General features: G+C 37.9%; 1 protein-coding gene across 7 annotated transcripts in view; it reads left to right on the top strand.

Moving 5' to 3' along the window:
- LOC105489751 (transcription factor 12) overlaps positions 1-18203 on the top strand; it is a 366026-nt gene that overhangs the window by 254825 nt on the left and 92998 nt on the right. For all 7 annotated transcript variants that reach the window (XM_011754809.3, XM_011754800.3, XM_011754791.3 and 4 more), the window contains 2 exons: positions 11571-11706; positions 17426-17478. In XM_011754809.3, the coding sequence (XP_011753111.1) occupies positions 11571-11706; positions 17426-17478 (189 nt within the window). The remainder of the gene's footprint in view (positions 1-11570; positions 11707-17425; positions 17479-18203) is intronic.

Below are 18203 nucleotides of genomic sequence, written 5' to 3'. Positions count from 1 at the left end.
TAGGTTAGTACTTCTAAATCTTGTTTTTTTGTTTTTTGTTTTTTTTGAGACGGAGTCTCGCTCTGTTGCCCAGGCTGGAGTGCAGTGGCCGGATCTCAGCTCACTTCAAGCTCCGCCTCCTGGGTTCACGCCATTCTCCTGCCTCAGCCTCCCGAGTAGCTGGGACTACAGGCGCCCGCCACCTTGCCCGGCTAGTTTTTTGTATTTTTTTTTTTAGTAGAGACAGGGTTTCACCGTGTTAGCCAGGATGGTCTCGATCTCCTGACCTCGTGATCCGCCCGTCTCGGCCTCCCAAAGTGCTGGGATTACAGGCTTGAGCCACCGCGCCCGGCCAGTACTTCTAAATCTTAATCATAAAATGATGCTAATAATTTTTGACCTAGGGTTAATTAGGCCCTTATTTGATGTGAAGTTATGAGTGGCTTGGCGTTTAAGCCAAGCCATTTAACAAAACTCAGTTCTGAGAAAGCAAGCCTGTTTTTCAACACTTAATTTTCCCTTTCTGTTTTTTTTGTTTGTTTGTTTGTTTTTTATTTTTTGGTCTCACTGTGTTGCCCCGACTGGCCTCAAACTTTGAGGCTTAAGCAATCCTCCTGCCTCACCCTCCCAAGTAGCTGTAACTACAGGTGCATACCACTGTGCCTAGTTTATTTTCCCTTTTGAGAAGAAAGACTCTCCAAATTATTGCAGTATAATTCTGAATCCTCCTAGCTTACTGAACAGCACCATTTTACACAGGATATTCTTCCATCTTCCTACAAAATCATATTTAGAGTACCTTCTAATATAATTAACAAGAGTTCTCATTAATAAAGGATGTTGGCCAAGTCTACCTACTACTTTATTCCTTTTGTTTACTTTTCGTTCATTATCACCACCAAGTCTTATACTCATCAAGTTCACATCTGGAAATTAGGCTATTTCTTACAGATGAAGAGGGAGAAAAAACTTAAAATATATGTATCACATAGGCTGTTACAGTTCCTTAGTTTTAAAAATTGGAAATTTTGTTCACAGGCTAGAGGTGTGTCATATGTAATTCAAAGTATAACTTACTTATTGTAGATTTTATCATATAATCTAGGCCAGTCATCTAGGCTGCGTTAGTGTTTTGGGAGATAACCTTTTATTAATTATTCTCTAGTATTGATATATTTTTCACAGAGAATATATATATCTTTCTATAAAAGATAGTCTAGATGACTGTAAAAAAGATTATTTTCCAAAAATATGTTAAGAAATTCGTACTATGCAATTTCAGAATACTAATTCTCTCTTGAATAAGATAGCTTGGCACAATAAAACTGCTTTGCCTAGTTCTGTATCCTCTGGGATATTTCTGTATTCTTTTTGCCAGAGATACCTCCAGGACAAGATCAGAAGTAATCAATAATGCTTCTCATTTATTTCAGGAAGACAGAAAAATCAATAATATGAGCTGATATCTAATTTTATTTTAGGAAAAGAAAAAATAGTTTATGTGCATTTCAGTGTTGCCTAAATGTTTGAAGAATCAAATAAAGAAAAATATATTATTTTCTTAGTGCTAGAATATCAAAATCTTAGGCTTTTATAGTTTAGCACTTGATTTTTTAATTGTATTTTTTCCTTGGTTTGTTAAATATTATTTTGTAGATTGTCAAGTCCTTGTGGAGAAATTTTTTTCTTAAACTTTTTGTATTTCTTAGAGTACTGAACGATTCATTTTAATAAGATAAAATATGGTTTTGTATTCTTAAAAAGAAACAATTTTTTCTATATTTATTTTGCCTAATCATATGGATCACGATACAGATTAAACAGAAGAAAATGGTTATTTCTGTTGATTAGGACAGCTGAGTGAAGTGTAACCTTTGCATCTTTTTTGGCATTAGTATTCACTATGGAACAAGAAGACAGGGCATTTCCTAACCACATATCCAGATTTATCTATAGTGAGGAAGAAGGTTTATCAACACTAGAACTGGTAGCAAGTAAGCTTGTTTTTTCCTTAAAAAATATTTGTTCTCGTTTTTTTCTTTCTTTACTATTGCATAGATAAAAAATCTGCCAATATGTGTTCTCGCCTTAGGATTTTAATCCACAAGTTCATTTATAAATCACTTACTTGTTTTCAAGTTAACAATCTTAAAAATGATACATGTTCCCGAGTTACTGTAGAAGTCTTGTTATATTGAGGAAAGGACTTTCTGAGCAGACCTAGATTCAAATTAGGGTTTCACTACTTGTTATCACTGTGATATATGAAATCTATATAATGCTTAAGATTGCTGTAAATCCTAAATGAGATGGTACATTTGAAAGTGTGCTTTCTTCTTTAGTCCAACTTTTTATTTTGAAAAGTTACCAACCCACAGAAAAGGTTGAAGAATAATACAGTGAACATCCATGTGCTCTTCATCAAGAGACATCAGTTAACATTTCACCACATTTGTGTATACACACTCCTTTTCTTTCTACTCACTCTGCGTGTATGAATATATGTTTGTGTGCTGCATGTGATTTTATATACACAAATACACTTCTGCTAAATCATTTGAGAATGAGTTGATATTTTCCTATTTATTCTTGATCTTAATTGATATTGCTTGAATCTGTCACATCCTCTTTGGATTTAGCATCTGTCAGTCCTCTCTAGGGATCTGTCATTTCTGCCCCTATTCTCTTGCCTGTTTCCAACATCCTTTCTTACCATAGCCATTGGGAGTTGTAACCCAGTCAGCTTGGATTCAGGGCAGAGAAGATCTCCTGAAATCTCAGATCTCTTACTTAAGACAAAATGTTTATGCCCAGGAAACAGAATAAAAATATTCATCTTATTTCTTTTGTAGTATTTAGAATGTAGTGAATTAATGGGGAAAGAAAAAAATGAAACTGAGTTTTTTGTATTAACCAGGGCCAATAAGTGTGCTGTATACTTTTACTTTTAGGCCTTGTTTACTTCCCCCAACAACCTCGTGAGCTATTTGTAGAAGAGGGAAATAGACTCATTAGTGTTAGATAATTTGCCCAAGATTACCAGTCAGGATTTGGACTCAGGATACCTAACTCCAAAACCAGTGCTGTTTCCAGAACATCAGTATTTGTGTAGACTTGCAGTCTACTTTTAGAAATATAGGAAATACACTTCCTTTTCATCATTTAGATTATTTTGTTCCTCTCTTAGCCCTTATTGTGACTACTGTTTGATTTCTTTGAAGAAATAGCTCACTGGCTAACTTTTACTCATCTGAAAGTTTGTCTTTACCTTATTAAGCAAACAGACTTATCTTCACCACCCTGCAGACTTAGTCCTTTGTCCCTCCTCCGACGTATTAGATTAGCAGCCAAAAAAAAAGTTCCAAAAAGGACCAGATAACAAATATTTTAGGTTTTAACAGACCATACTTTTTCTGTGGCAACACTGAACTCTTACACCATTGCATGAAAACAGCCATAGCCAATACATAAATGAATTGTGTTTCATTTGAGACTATATTTCAAGAAAAGTATTTTCAAAAACAGACCCACTTTCTCCTCTAAGCTCTGGTTTTTTTTTTTTTACCCCTAATATAAATCATTATCTTATATTCCCATAAGAATTTGTATGCCAGGGAATGTTAGTGTAAGGGACACTGTTGAGAGATATATACATGTCCCTCCTTCCGATATATTTATGTGTATGTTATAACCAGCTTCATATGTGTCTTTCACGTGAGAAAATGCAAATGAAGTAATAAATGCAGCAGGTACCTCAAAACATATCAATGGAAGTCAGTTTGGCACTTAGCAGGAAAAATCCTGTTGAAATACCAATGATTTTTAAAGGAAAACTTCAAGGTACTTGACCTTGCCCTTAAGCATGTGGTAATAATAATGTTCCATCTAGTGTACTACGAGCCGTATTCTGATCTTGCCATTGAAGCAGCGTTGAATGTGCCCTGCCTGGGCAAAATGAAAGGAAGAAATTCAAAACAGATGTGACAATGGAAATTTCAGTATAGTATCTATGGGAGATTTAATGATTTCTAGGTCATACTACTCTCAGGCAGATAACACCATCAGAAAATTCATAGCTGATGGTCTATCATATAAATAGAATACATATATGCCTATTGTTTATATTTATATTGATAATTTTCTTCTTTTGATCAATTCTTCTGGAGGTTATTATTTTAATGGAGACTATTTCTCCTTTAGGTCTGATAATCACATCTTTCTCTCCCAGTGTATCAAATGTTGTATCTATTGGAATTTGTACAATTAATGCTAAATAATTATTATTATGTAGTCTTCATATACACATTATATTGCCTGGTAATTGAAATTGTCTTCTCTCTACTTTCCTCTAATACGGGAATGTATCAGCTTTATCTAAAGAAAATTGTACATTTTGAGGAGTCTGAAAAATTACATTCTTAATTATGAGTATTTCTGAAAGATGTGATGAATGACCTTTGGCTGGTTTAGTACATTGTTTGCTTCATGCTCCAACATTGTAGAATAAGCTTTGAAGAAACTGAAGCATTAAATGGAAATGAAAAGACACCATAGCAGAACTTAGGAGATGCAACAGAAGCCATAGTCAGAGGGAAATTTATTATTGTAAATACTTACATTTAAGAAGAAGCAAACACCCAAATCAATAACCTAACTTCATACCTTAAGAAACAAGTAAAAGAAGAACAAACTAAATTGAAAACCAGCAGAAGAAAGGAAATAACAAAAGATTAGAACAGAAATAAACAAAATAGAGACAAGAAAGACAATAGAATCAACAAAATCAAAATTGGTTCTTTAAAAATATCAACATTGTGACTCACACCTGTAATTCCAGCACTTTGAGAGACCAAGGCAGGAGGATCGCTTGAGGCCAGTTCAAGACCAACCAGAGCAACATAGTGAGACCCCATGTCTACAAAACAATTTAAAAATTAGCCAGGTGTGGTGGTGCACATCTAGTCCCGGCTACTCAGGAGACTGAGGTAGGAAGATCACTTGAGCCTGAAAGGTTGAGGCTCCCATGAGCCATGTTTGTGTCACTGCACTCCAGCCTGAGCAACAGAGCAAACTCCTGTCTCAAAAATTAAACAAAAATAAAAGTAAGTAAAAAGACCAACAAAATTGGCAAACGTTTAGCTAGATTGACTAAGAAACAAAAGAGCAGTGTTAAATTACTAAAATCACAAATGGAAATAGAGGACATTACTACTGACTTTACAGAAATAAAAAGGATTGTAAGAGATTACTATGAATAATAGTGTGCTAAAAAAAATTAAATAATCTGGATGAAATAGACAAATTCCTAGATGCAAACACACTACCAAAACTGTCTTAAGAAGAAATAGAAAATCTGAAGAGAGCTAAAACCAGTAAAGAGATAGAATTAGTAATAAGACTCCTCCCATTAAAGAAAAGTCCAAGGCAGGACCCAGTGGCTCATGCCTGTAATCCTAGCACTTTGGCAGGCTGAGATCAGAGGATCACTTGAGCCCTGGAGTTCAAGACCACCCTGGGCAACGTGGTGAGATCTGATCTCTACAAAACATTTTAAAATTAACTGAGTGTGATGGCATCCACTTGTAGGCCTAGCTACTCAGGAGACTGAGATGAGAGGATCACGTGAGCCCAGGAGATCAAGGCTACAGTGAGCCATGATTGAGCCACGGCACTTCAGCCTGGGCAACAGAGCGAGACCATCTCAAAGAAAAAAAGAAAAGTCCAGGACCAAACAGCTTCACTAGTGAATTCTACCAGTCATTTAAAGAAGAAATAATGCCAGTTCTTCTCAAACACTGCCTAATTCTGTAAAGCCAGCATAATTCTGATATCAAAGTAAGACAGAAATATTACAAGACAAAGGAAATTAGAGCTCAATATCCTTTTTGAATATAGATGTAAAAATCCTCTACAAAATTACTAGCAGAGTGACTCCAGCAACATATCGAAAAGATTATACATCACAACTAAGGGAGTTTTATTCCAGGAATGCAAGGATAGTTCAGCCTATGAAAATTAATCTGTGTAATTCACCACACTAATAGAAAGAAGGGAAAAAAACCCATGTGATTGTCTCAATTGATGCCAAAAAGGAATCTCGGCTGGACATGGTGGCTCACACCAGTAATTCCAACACTTTGAGAGACCAAGGCGGGCAGATCACTTGAGGCCAGGAATTCAAGACCAGCATGGCCAAGATGGCGAAACTCTGTCTGTACTAAAAATGCAAAAATTAGCCAGGCGTGGTGGCACACATCTGTAATCCCACTCCTTAGGAGGCCAAGGCACAAGAATTGCTTGAACCTGGAGGTGGAGGTGCAGTGACCTGAGATCATACCACTGCACTCCAGCCTGAGTGACAGTAAGACTCTGTCTCAAAAAAAAAAAAAAAAGAATCTGACAAAATCCAACACTCTTTCATGATAACATTTAACAAGCCGGAAATAGGAGGGAGGGAGCTTACTCCATTTGGTAAAGGTCATTTACAAAAAACCCAGCGCTAATATGCTTGATGGTAACAGTGTGAAAACCATCTCCCTAAGATTGGGAACAAAACAGTATTTTCTACTTTTACTGCTTACATTCATCACTGTACTGGAAATTCTAAACCAGGGGTATCCATTCTTTTGGCTTCCCTGAGCCACATTAGAAGAATTATTTTCTTGGACCGCACATCAAATACACTAACACTATGATAGCTGATGAGCAAAAAAGAATAATAATAATTGCAAAAAAAATCTCTTAATGTTTTAAGAAAGTTTACGAATTTGTGTTGAGCCACATTCAAAGCCATCCTGGACCATGTAACCCACAGGCTGTGGGTTGGACAAGATTGTTCTAAACAGACTAGTGGCTGGGCACGGTGGCTCACGCCTGTAATCCTAGCACTTTGGGAGGCTGAGGTGGGCAGATCACGAGGTCAGGAGTTCAAGACAACCTTGGTCAACATGGTGAAACCCGGTCTCTACGAAAAATACAAAAATTAGCCAGATGTGGTGCACACCTATAATCTTAGGTACTCAGGAGGCTGAGGTGGGAGAATCGCTTGAACCTGCGAGGTGGAGGTTGCAATGAGCCAAGATCGTGCCATTGCACTCCAGCCTGGGAGCCTGGACGATAGAATGAGACTCCATCTCAAAAAAATAAACAGATTAGTTAACCAAGAAAAAGAAATAAAAGGTATCCAAACTATAAAAGAAGTAAAACTATCCTTATTTGCAGATGATGTGATCTTATATATACAAAATTTTAAGGAATTCACAGTAAAACTATTAGAGCTAATAAATATATTTAGTAAAGTTGCAGGATATATAGTTTATTTAGTAATAAACGAAAAATTAAACAACTCAATTTACAATAGTATTTAAAGGAATCAAATACATAAGAATTAATTTCTTTAATTTTTTTTCATTTCCCTTGAAAGTCACGAAGATTTAATTTAAACATGAAATATAAATCTTGTACCCTGGAAACTACAAAACACTGCCAGAAAAAATTAAACAAGACTTAAATAAATGTAAACACATTTGGTATTCAGTCCATTGGGACACTTAATATTAAGATGTCAGTATTCCCCAAAGCAATCTGTGGATTCAATGCAATTCCCATCAAACTTCCAATGGCCTTTTTTTGCAGAAATGAAAAAGTTGATCCTTAAATTTATATGGAATTTCAAGATCCCAAGTAGCCACAACAATATTGAAAAAGAACAGTGTTGGAGTACTTACCCTTTCCAATTTCAAAACTTAATACAAAGCTACAGTTATTAAAACATAGACCAATGGGATAGAATTGAGAGTCCAGAAGTAAACCTAAACATCTATGGCCAATTGATTTTCAACAAGATGCCAAAACTACTGAATAGGGAAATAGTATTATCTTCAATATATGGTTCTGGGATAACTGGATATCCACATGCAAAAGAATGAAGTAGTACTCTTCATCACAACATATACAGAAATTATAATAATTATCATTATTTTGAGACAGGGTCTCACTCTGTCACCTAGGTTAGAATGCAGTGGCGCTATCAAAGCTCAAGCAGCCTTAACCTGCCAGGCGCCAGTGATCTTCCCACCTCAAGCCTCCTGAGTAGCTGGGACTACAGGTGCACACCATCACACCTGGCTAATTCTTTTAATTTCTTGTAGAGATGGGACCTCCCTATGTAGCCCAGGCTCCCAAAATGGTAGGATCACAGGCATGAGCTACCACGCCTAGCCCACAGTAATGAACTCAAAATGGATCAAGGACCTGAATATAAGAGCAAAAAACTGTAAAATTCTTAGGAGAAAGTCTAGGAGTATATCTTCATGACCTTCAATTTGGCAGTAGATTCTTAGATATGACATCAAAAGAATCAGCAACAATATAAAAAAAAACTTCATTAAAATTGGAAACTTCTGTACATCAAAGGACATTATCACGACAGTGAAAAGGCAGTCTACAGAATGAGAGAAAATTTTGTAATTCATATATCTGATAAGCCTAGTATCCAGAGTTTATAAAGAGCTCTTACAATTCAACAACAAAAAGATAACCCAGTTGGAAAATGGGCAAAGGACTTGACTAGACATTTTTCCAAAGGAGATATTCTGATGTACCTCAAGCCCATGAAGACATGTCCAATATCATTAGTCATTACGGTTATGCAAATCAAAACCACTGCAAATGAGATACCACTTTGTCGCTCAAGGATAGCTGTAATTTAAAAAGCAAACAGAAACTAGGTGAGGATATGGAGAAATTGGAACCCTTGTACATTGCTAGTAGGAATGTAAAATAGTGCAGCCACTGTGGAAAACAGTTTGGCAGTTCCTCAAAAAGTTAAACATAGAATTACACATACGACCCAGCAATTCCACTGCTAGTTATATACCCAAAAGAATTGAAAACAAGTACTCAAATACTTGTACACGAGTATACATAGCAGTACTATTCACAGTAGTTAAAAGCTGGAAACAACTAAAATGTCCATCAGTGGATGAATGGATAAACAATTTGTGGTATAGCCATATTTAATGGAATATTATCCTAAAAAGGAATGAAGTACTTTGATACATGCTATAATATAGATGAACTTCAAAAACATTCTAAATATGAGAAGTCAGACACAAAAGGCCACATATTGTATGAGTCCAATTGTGTGAAATATCCTGAATAGGCAAATCCATAGAGACAGAAATAGATTAGTGGTTGCCATGGGCTGGGGGAGGCTGGAATGGAGAGTAAGTGCTTAATGGATATGGAGTTTCCTTTTGGGGTGGTGAGACTGTTCTGGAACATAGAGAGGTGACGATTGAACAACATTATGAATGTACTAAATGCCACTGATTGAAAACGTTCAGTGTTTAACTTTATGTTATATAAATTCCACCTCAACTTTTTAAAAAGCTTAAACACCAAAGAAAAGTCATTTAAATGAGAGTTTTTCTTTACTGTTAGACTGGAGGCAGAGATTGGGCTATTAGGGCTACTGTTCCAAAGTTCTGCTGCCGCTTTTTGACCAGAACTGAGGTTTATTTCTCAGTTCCTTTGTGATACTCGGTGGCTGAAACAACTATTTTTAAGAGTATGGTGGCCGGGCGCGGTGGCTCAAGCCTGTAATCCCAGCACTTTGGGAGGCCGAGACGGGCGGATCACGAGGTCAGGAGATCGAGACCATCCTGGCTAACACAGTGAAACCCCGTCTCTACTAAAAATACAAAAAAAACTAGCCGGGCAAGGTGGCGGGTGCCTGTAGTCCCAGCTACTCGGGAGGCTGAGGCCGGAGAATGGCGTAAACCCGGGAGGCGGAGCTTGCGGTGAGCTGAGATCCGGCCACTGCACTCCAGCCTGGGCGACAGAGCGAGACTCCGTCTCAAAAAAAAAAAAAAAAAAAGAGTATGATGATGGCAGTAAGGGGTATTAAATATATGATGGGGGATTCGTAAATGTACCAGAAGAATCACAGTTCTTTTCCCTGGAGAGTATTTTCTCAAGTGTATTTCAACCCCCTTTCCTTTTGAGGTCTTCTTTCCCTCTCCTATCTTTCAAATCTTTGTGATCCTATTTCATTCCAGCTACCAGAAATCTTGGAGTAAAATTCTGCCAAACTAACCTCATTTGTTTTGTGATAGGGTTACTGTGTTAGTAGGTTAGGGCTGCTGAATCTCTGAATTATAAATGAAGCACTTGACAAAGTCTCATAATGTCACTGTAGCATACCTCAGGGCTCTCTCCTCACCCTTGTCATCCTGATGGGTTTTCTCTTAATCACATTTTCGATGCCTAAGATATTAAAAAGGCTAGCAAATACATTAGTTGACAGACTAAGAATCTGCAAAAGATAGGAATGGATGATGATGATGGACCACGTATAACAAGATGAATTTTGTCAGAGATAAATGTTAAATCTTATATTTGGGACCAAAAAGCACAAACCGAACAGGTACAACATTGGAGGGACATGACTTAATAGCAGCAGATGCAACAAAATGAAGAACCACATAAGCATGTGATCGTTCTTAACCTCTTAATATGAGCTAACATAGATTGCTTAAATATAGTGTTAAAAAGAGATGGTGAGGAGGACTCTCAAACTCATGTCATGAGACACAAATAAAGAAAGCAGGAATGGGCCAGCTGCAGTGGCTCACACCGGTAATCCCAGCTCTTTGTGAGGCCAAGGTGGGAAGATCGCCTGAGCCCAGGAGTTCAAGACCAGCCTGGGCAATATAGGGAGACCCCCATCTCTACAAAAGTTTTAAAAATTAGCTGGGTGTGGTGGCACATGCCTGTAGTCCTAGGTGTTTCAGCAGGCTAAGGCAGGAGGATTACTTGAGCCCAGGTTCCAGACTATAGTAAGCTGTGATTGTGCCACTGCATTCCAGCCTGGGTGACAGATCATGATCCATCTCTAAAAAGAAAAAAGGAAAGGAAGAAGAACAGAATTTCTGCTGCCACATGTGCTCATGAAAGTATTAAAGACTAGTGACCATTTTTCAAAAGTATTGATGATTAAAAATGTGATACTACACAGCTACTAAAGTGTCTTTTAACTCTTAGATTGTATGGATCTACATAATTATTAAAAAGCAGATAATGTGGCTGGGCACAGTGGCTCACACCTGTAATTCCAGCACTTTGAGAGGCCGAGGCGGGTGGATCACCTGAGGTCAGGAGTTCGAGACCAGCCTGGCCCACATGGTGAAACCCCGTCTCTACTAAACATACAAAAATTAGTCAGGCGTGGTGGTGCGCGCCTGTAATCCCAGCTACTCAGGAGGCTGAGGCATGAGAATCGCTTGAATGTTCGAGGCAGAGGTTGCAGTGAGCCGAGATCTCACCGCTGCACTCCAGCCTGGGCAAATAAGTGAGACTCCATCTCAGAAAAAAAAAAGAAAAAAGGCAGACAACGTGAGGGTGGAGAAAAAAAGAGAAAGTAGGTATGGGCTGAAAGCAGTGGTCTAATTGAATTCAAAACATACTTATTCGGTGCGTTCTAAGTTAAGACATTGCTGAAGTTACTTTAAATTCAGAAGTGATGAAATTTTTAGGTTTGGATCGGTATCAGCAGGAAAATAACTTGTTTCCTTGGCCTTATTTTATAGTCTAGTCTCCTGAGACAAGATCTGGGGCTTGGGAGCCCAGCACAGCTATCTTCTTCAGGAAAACCTGGGACAGCATACTATTCATTCTCTGCTACAAGTTCCAGGAGGAGACCACTCCATGACTCTGCAGCACTTGGTGAGTGTATCACACAACAAATCCCATCCCACAAATAATGTTGTTTTTCCCCCCATAGTGTGTACTTCTGGCTGTGCTTTTTTTTTTCTCCTGTTTGTTTATTTTGGACAGCATCCCACTCTGTTACCCATGCAGGAATGCAACAGCACAATCTTGGCTTACTGCATTCTCAACCACCTGTGCTCAAGCCATCCTCCCGCCTCAGCCTCCCAAGTAACTGAGACTATAGGCACGTGCCACTCTGCTTGGCTAGTTTTTTCTTTTTTGTAGAGACAGGGTTTTGCCATGTTGCCCAGGCTGCTCTCGAACTCCTGAGCTCAAGTGATCTGCCCACCTCAGCCTCCCGTAGTGCTGGGATTACAGGTGTGAACCACCACGCCCAGCCCTGTCTGTGCTTTTAATTAGAAGAGAGTTGGATTCTTGGGTGTCATGTTGATGTCAGGGCTTAATTGCACAAAAATAATACATCCATTAGATATTTAATAAAAGAAATTATCAATTATCAAAATTCTTACTTTTACAAATACATTATAAGTTTTTAATGAAAGGTTTGACCATGAATAATTTTGGATGACTGTTCAATTTGTAAGCCATAATTTTAACAAGTTTCAAACGGCCAGTTTAATGCTCTTGCTTGGTCCTCATATGAGCAACTAAGTAGTGAAAAATGAGACTTAACTAGTTTTCCTCCTTGTAATTAGAAATTCATGTTCTAATGTTAATAACTTATTCTTTACCAAAAATCATATAACAAAATTTCCGAGGTGGTTTTATGTACATTCTCATCTTATCAATTCACCAATCCTGCTAGTCAGTTGCTATAAATAGATTTAACATAAAAACTGAGGGTCAAAAGGGAGGGCAGGCACATTCATATAATTAGTACTTAGGATAAAATTTTAAGATTTTCTAACTCCAGGTTCATTGTCTTTTGCATATTACTTGCTTCTACACTCCACTTCCTTTTTAATTGAGGTAAAATTTACCATATTAAATTGTACAGTTATGTAGCATATACTACATTCACTACATTGTGTTGCTATCCCCCCTATCTAGTTCTGAAACGTTATTGCAAAAGGAAACTGCAATATGAAGCATTCAAACCCAATTATTTTTTCATTAGCTTCCTTCTTTTATGTCTTATACGTAGCCTAACCAGGCCAGTCTATTTTGTGTTGCTGCTTACAGCAAGCCTTAGGTGTTCCTTGATGCTTTATCCAAACTGTGTTTAAATGTCAGAATTTTTGGTGATTTCTACCAAAATCTTTTAAACAAGAAAATTAAAGCTGCAAAGCATTCTTAAATTAAAAGTGGGCCAGCTTCTAATATATAGTCCACCAAAAGATTATGTCATAGTTTTTTATTGCACAGGCATTTGTTGACTGCTTCATATTTATGTATCTATTTTATATTAATCTATGTTTTGGTGAAATATTCCTGGTCTCTGGGTCTAGGGTCTGCTTGTGAGTATAAACTGGCACTATGATAGATCATCATATTCAGCATAGAGAACTCTGATTAGATCTATCCACTTCTCAGTATTATGGATGATTTAGTATGTGTACTATTAAGTCAGCCCAGGTGATTTAGACCAGTATGCTTTTTGTTATTAAAGAAAGGATAAATTGTAAATGCATTTTTCCATCACCAATCTTGTTTCCTACCTAATGAGTTATTCAGAATAGGAACATTCATTGGAGTCTAGATGTGTCAGTGTTACTCTAGAAAAATAACTTGTTAGTATGCTGTATGAGTATATACTGTGACAAGAAGCACTTAATACAAGCTAACACACTATTAAGTTCAGGGGGAAAATTAATTATTGAAATAACTAGGAAAGAGGGGAGTAAATTTCAGAAAAATCCAGACTTAAAATTCAGGTTTTCTATAAATTAAAACTTGTATCTTCTTCATTTTAATTTTGATTATGATGATAGACACTATTGATTGTCTCCTCCATGCCAGGAGTGTTGCTGTACACATTACATTTTTACAAAACCTCTATGAGGTTGTAATGTTAACTTCATGTTACAAATGAGGAACCAAGACCCAGAGAAGCTAAATAACTTGGCCAAGGCTGAGTTGGGGTATGGTAGTTCTTGATGCCCAGAGAGGCCCACCCATTTCCTGTGTAAATGTCATTTAGTGGGTTCTTATTACGTTCTTTATGGCTATTTCTCAGTGTTAGCCAATCTTTCTTAGCATTGCAGTTATTGATAAAAATCTCAGAGTTTAAAAGGACTCTTGAGATGATCTGCATCAACCTCAGCATCTTCACAAACTATTTAGATGCTTTAGGAAATCAACATGCTGCGCAACAGTTTCTAATTACCCAATTTATAATCATTTTCCCCCACATTTTAATGGAAACCTAATAATAATGGCTAAAATGTGTTAAGTCTCTCGCTCTTGTTAGGCACTCCCCTAAGCGTCTTTCATGTATTATCACAATACATGAAATACACAAAAGGATGTGTTACCCCCTTTTTACATGGAGGTGACTGAAGCTCAAAGACGGTTAAGTAACTAGTTGCTATATGATGGAGCTGAAATTAGAATCCAGCCAGCTTCCTCTCTTTTATTTTATTTTATTCTATTTTATTCTATTTATGTATTTTTCTTTTTTGAGACAGAGTTTCGCTCTTGTTCCCCAGGCTGGAGTACAATGACATGATCTCAGCTCACTGCAACCTCTGCCTCCCGGGCTCAAGCGATTCTTCTGCCTCAGCCTCCTGAGTAGCTGAGATTACAGGCACACGACACAGTGCCTGGCTAATTTTTGTATTTTTAGTAGAGAAGGGGTTTCACCATGTTGGCCAGGCTGGTCTCAAACTCCTGACCTCAAGTGATCTGCCTGCCTTGGCCTCCCAAAGTGCTAGGATTACAGGCATGAGCCACCGCGCCCAGCCATCTCTTAGCTGTTATATTTTGCAACCTCCCAGAAGTGATTGGTGAATCCCAGGCTCTCATGATTTTAAATCAGACATTTTGTATTTGATTGTGTAGTGGTAGGTAACCAAATACAAAAGAAAAATTTCTTTTCACATGGCAGCGGAAAAACTGGCCTAAACAAATCTTTTGCTAATAGTGACCTCTAAGTAGAATGATAGGCTCTAAACTGGTAGGGACAGTTCAGTTGACTGTTTTCGTACAAAGAATGTGACTTTTGTTCAAGGGAATGCTATATTAGTTGTGAGTAGTTGGGGTTTTACAAATATAGAGTGTGCCAGATGTTGTTCATCTTTGGCACTTCTGTTTTAAGGAAATATAGGCTTGCCTCTTGGGGTAGGAAATGAATGCTTCCCCCTTCGCTATTGTGTACAGTTTTCTTAATATGCTACATATAAAGTTGCCTTTTTAACTTTGCAGCCTCCTGGGATATTCACTGTAGAGAATTCCCGGCCCAAAGTTAAATGGGTTAAGCTGGGGCCAGGCATGGTGGCTCATGCCTATAATCCCAGCATTTTTGGAGGCCAAGGCCCGAGGATCACTTGAGGCCAGGAGTTCAAAACCAGCCTGGGAAACATAGTGAAACACTTCTCTACAAAAAAAAAAAAAAAATTAATTAGCTGGGTGCAGTGCACACACCTGTAGTCTAGCTACTCAGGAGACCAGGGCAGGGGAATTGCTTGAGCCCAGGAAATCAAGGCTGCGGTGAGCTGTGCTCATACCACTGTACTCCAGCCTAGCCAACAGAGCAAGACCCTGTCTCTGAAAAACAAATGGGTTAAACTGCATGTTTTATTGTATGGTGTCATTTATGGACCAGGAAAATATAATCCCAGCACTTCGGGAGGCCAAGGCCAGAGAATCACTGGAGGCCACCTCTGCATCCATAGGTTTCTCATCTGTGGATTCAGCCAACCACAGATAGAAAAAAAACTTTATAATGGGTGATTCAGTCTGTACTGAACGTGTATAGACTGAAGTTTTTTTTGTTATTATTCCCTGAACAATACAGTATAACTATTTACATAGCATTTTCATAGTATTAGGTATTATGCATAATAATGTAGAGATGATTTAAAGTAAATAAGAGGATGTATGTAGGTTATATGCAAATACTACACCATTTTATTTAAAGAACTTGAGCATCTGTGGATTTTTGTATCCTCAGGGATTGTGGAACCAATCCCACTGATACTGAGGAATGATTGTGCTGTGATTGTTTAATTCCCATTTTTACAGCTTTCAAAAGTATACATCAGCTTCTTCATGTGTTCCTAATAATGAGCTCCTCAGAAAATCCTGAATCTGATGCATTTTTTGTGTAAACCTGGAATGCTGCGTTTATCACTTTGTTTTACAGTAAATAAGATGAACAAGTTTTATATTTTACATATAAGTAAAATTAACACATCAAGTGAGACTGGTTACATATGAAATACTCATGTTTTCGTTTATATTGATAAATTCTAAGAAAGAAATATACTTTCTCTGTCAGGTTGTTTCCTGGAAATATAAACATTCAAGGACAAATTTTACAATAATTAATGCTGTAGTTGTGGTTATAGCAATATAATGTTAAAAGTAAATGTGTCTAATACTGAATGACATTGCATTTGTCAGTGCCCATATTTAATATTTTTAAAATCTATAGGATAGCAAGCATGGCATTAGCTCTCAGTTTTTAAAATATGCTTTTAAGCCTAATTCTCAATGTGATGCAGACACTAAATGTGACTCTGCTAAGGAGTCATATTATCAACATGACCTATTACACTAAGTGCCCCTCTACAAATGAAACTCTGAAGTACCTAGTATAGTACCTGGCACAGAACAGCTTCTTTTTTTTTTTTTTTATTTTGAGACAGGGTTTCTCTCTTGTTGCCCAGGCTGGAGTGCAATAGTGCCATCTTGGCTCACTGCAACCTCCGTCTCCTGGGTTCAAGTGATTCTCCTGCCTCAGCCTCCCGAGTAGCTGGGATTACAGGCACCTGCCACCAGGCCCAGTTAATTTTTTTGTATTTTTAGTAGAGGAGAGGTTTCGCCATGTTGGCCAGGCTCCTCTCAAACTCCTGACCTCAGGTGATCCGCCCACCTTGGCTTCCCAAAGTGCTGGGATTACAGGCCTGAGCCACCACGTCCGGCAGAACAGTTTCTTAAGAAATTTTCATTCCTAGGCCTGGTGCGGTGGCTCATGCCTGTAATCCTAGCACTTTGGGAGGCCGAGGCGAGCAGATCACGAGGTCAGGAGATCGAGACCATCTTGGCTAACATGGTGAAACCCCGTCTTTACTAAAAATGCAAAAAATTAGCCAGGTGTGGTGGCAGGTGCCTGTAGTCCCAGCTACTTGGGAGGCTGAGGCAGGAGAATGGCGTGAACCCGGGAGGCGAAACTTGCAGTGAGCTGAGATCGCGCCACTGCACTCCAGCCTGGGCGACTAAGCAAGACTCCATCTCAAAAAAAAAAAAAAAGTAATTTTCATTCCTTTCCCTCGTACTAGTTCGTTGTTTTCTTTCTTGTATTAGTTCATTTGCTGTCATCTTCCCAAATTTATGGGGTATGTATTTTCAGAATGTATCACTTTTTTAGGAGAACCTATTTTTTGCTGGGACTAGTTAAAAGGAATGAGGCCCTCATTACTGTATTTTGCTGCTTACTCCCAAATATTGGAAAACAAGAAAGACACTAGGGGAAAAGTTATTCTGTTCATTTGAAGTCTTAATTTCTTTCCAGTATAATATGCTGATGAAATGTATCGTTTTCCATTTGCAGATCCCTTGCAAGCAAAAAAAGTCAGAAAGGTGCCTCCTGGTTTGCCTTCTTCTGTAAGTACCTATCTTTTTTTAACTTGTTGGTAAACTGATTTCAAGTGTTCAGTATTTCCTTGCTACATGGGTACATTCGGTTGATGCCAGTGGGCATACTTTACATAGTAATTGTTCAGTGCTTAACAAAATCATTGATTGAGGTAAATCCACATTTAATGTTTGGTTTTTAGATTTCTCTGGAATGATTTGTAGCTTACTCATATGCTCTTACTCCTTGTCCCTGTCATTTGAATTCCCCTCTTGGGAAGAGGACTAGGCCAGTAGCTGTCAAAGATGATCTCCTATACAGGTCTTTTGATGTTTAATTAGTCATTATGTTGCTGAACAGGAGGACAGACAGAGATTAATAGCTGAAAATCTTAGAAATTTACATTTGTAATAATCCCAATGGAGCTAAAGACATTAAGATTCGGAGTACATGTTTGGCTCAGCTTGCCTCGGTAGGACTGAGGTTATTAATATGCATAAATCACAAAGTCAGATGTTCATTGTGAAGCCCTTGTGGGTTTTAAAGCCTTCATTAAGCCTTTCCTAACTTCAGCCTAGCATCAGGAAAGCTTTCAAGCAACTAGTTTGTTGATCCCTCTTTGCTCAAAAATGTATCCTTTGAGAATAAAGGGCTTTGATGAAGAAGGTTGGAAAGGTTTGGTGGAACAATCATTAATGGCCATGATAATCTAATACTGTAGGGGCAATTGTGCTATTAAATATACTTTATTCTT

This window comes from Macaca nemestrina, chromosome 7 (genome assembly GCF_043159975.1).
Source record: "Macaca nemestrina isolate mMacNem1 chromosome 7, mMacNem.hap1, whole genome shotgun sequence".
Lineage (NCBI taxonomy): Eukaryota > Metazoa > Chordata > Mammalia > Primates > Cercopithecidae > Macaca > Macaca nemestrina.
The sequence above is the reverse complement of the archived record's forward strand: the minus strand, read 5'-3'. Positions and strand labels throughout refer to the sequence as shown.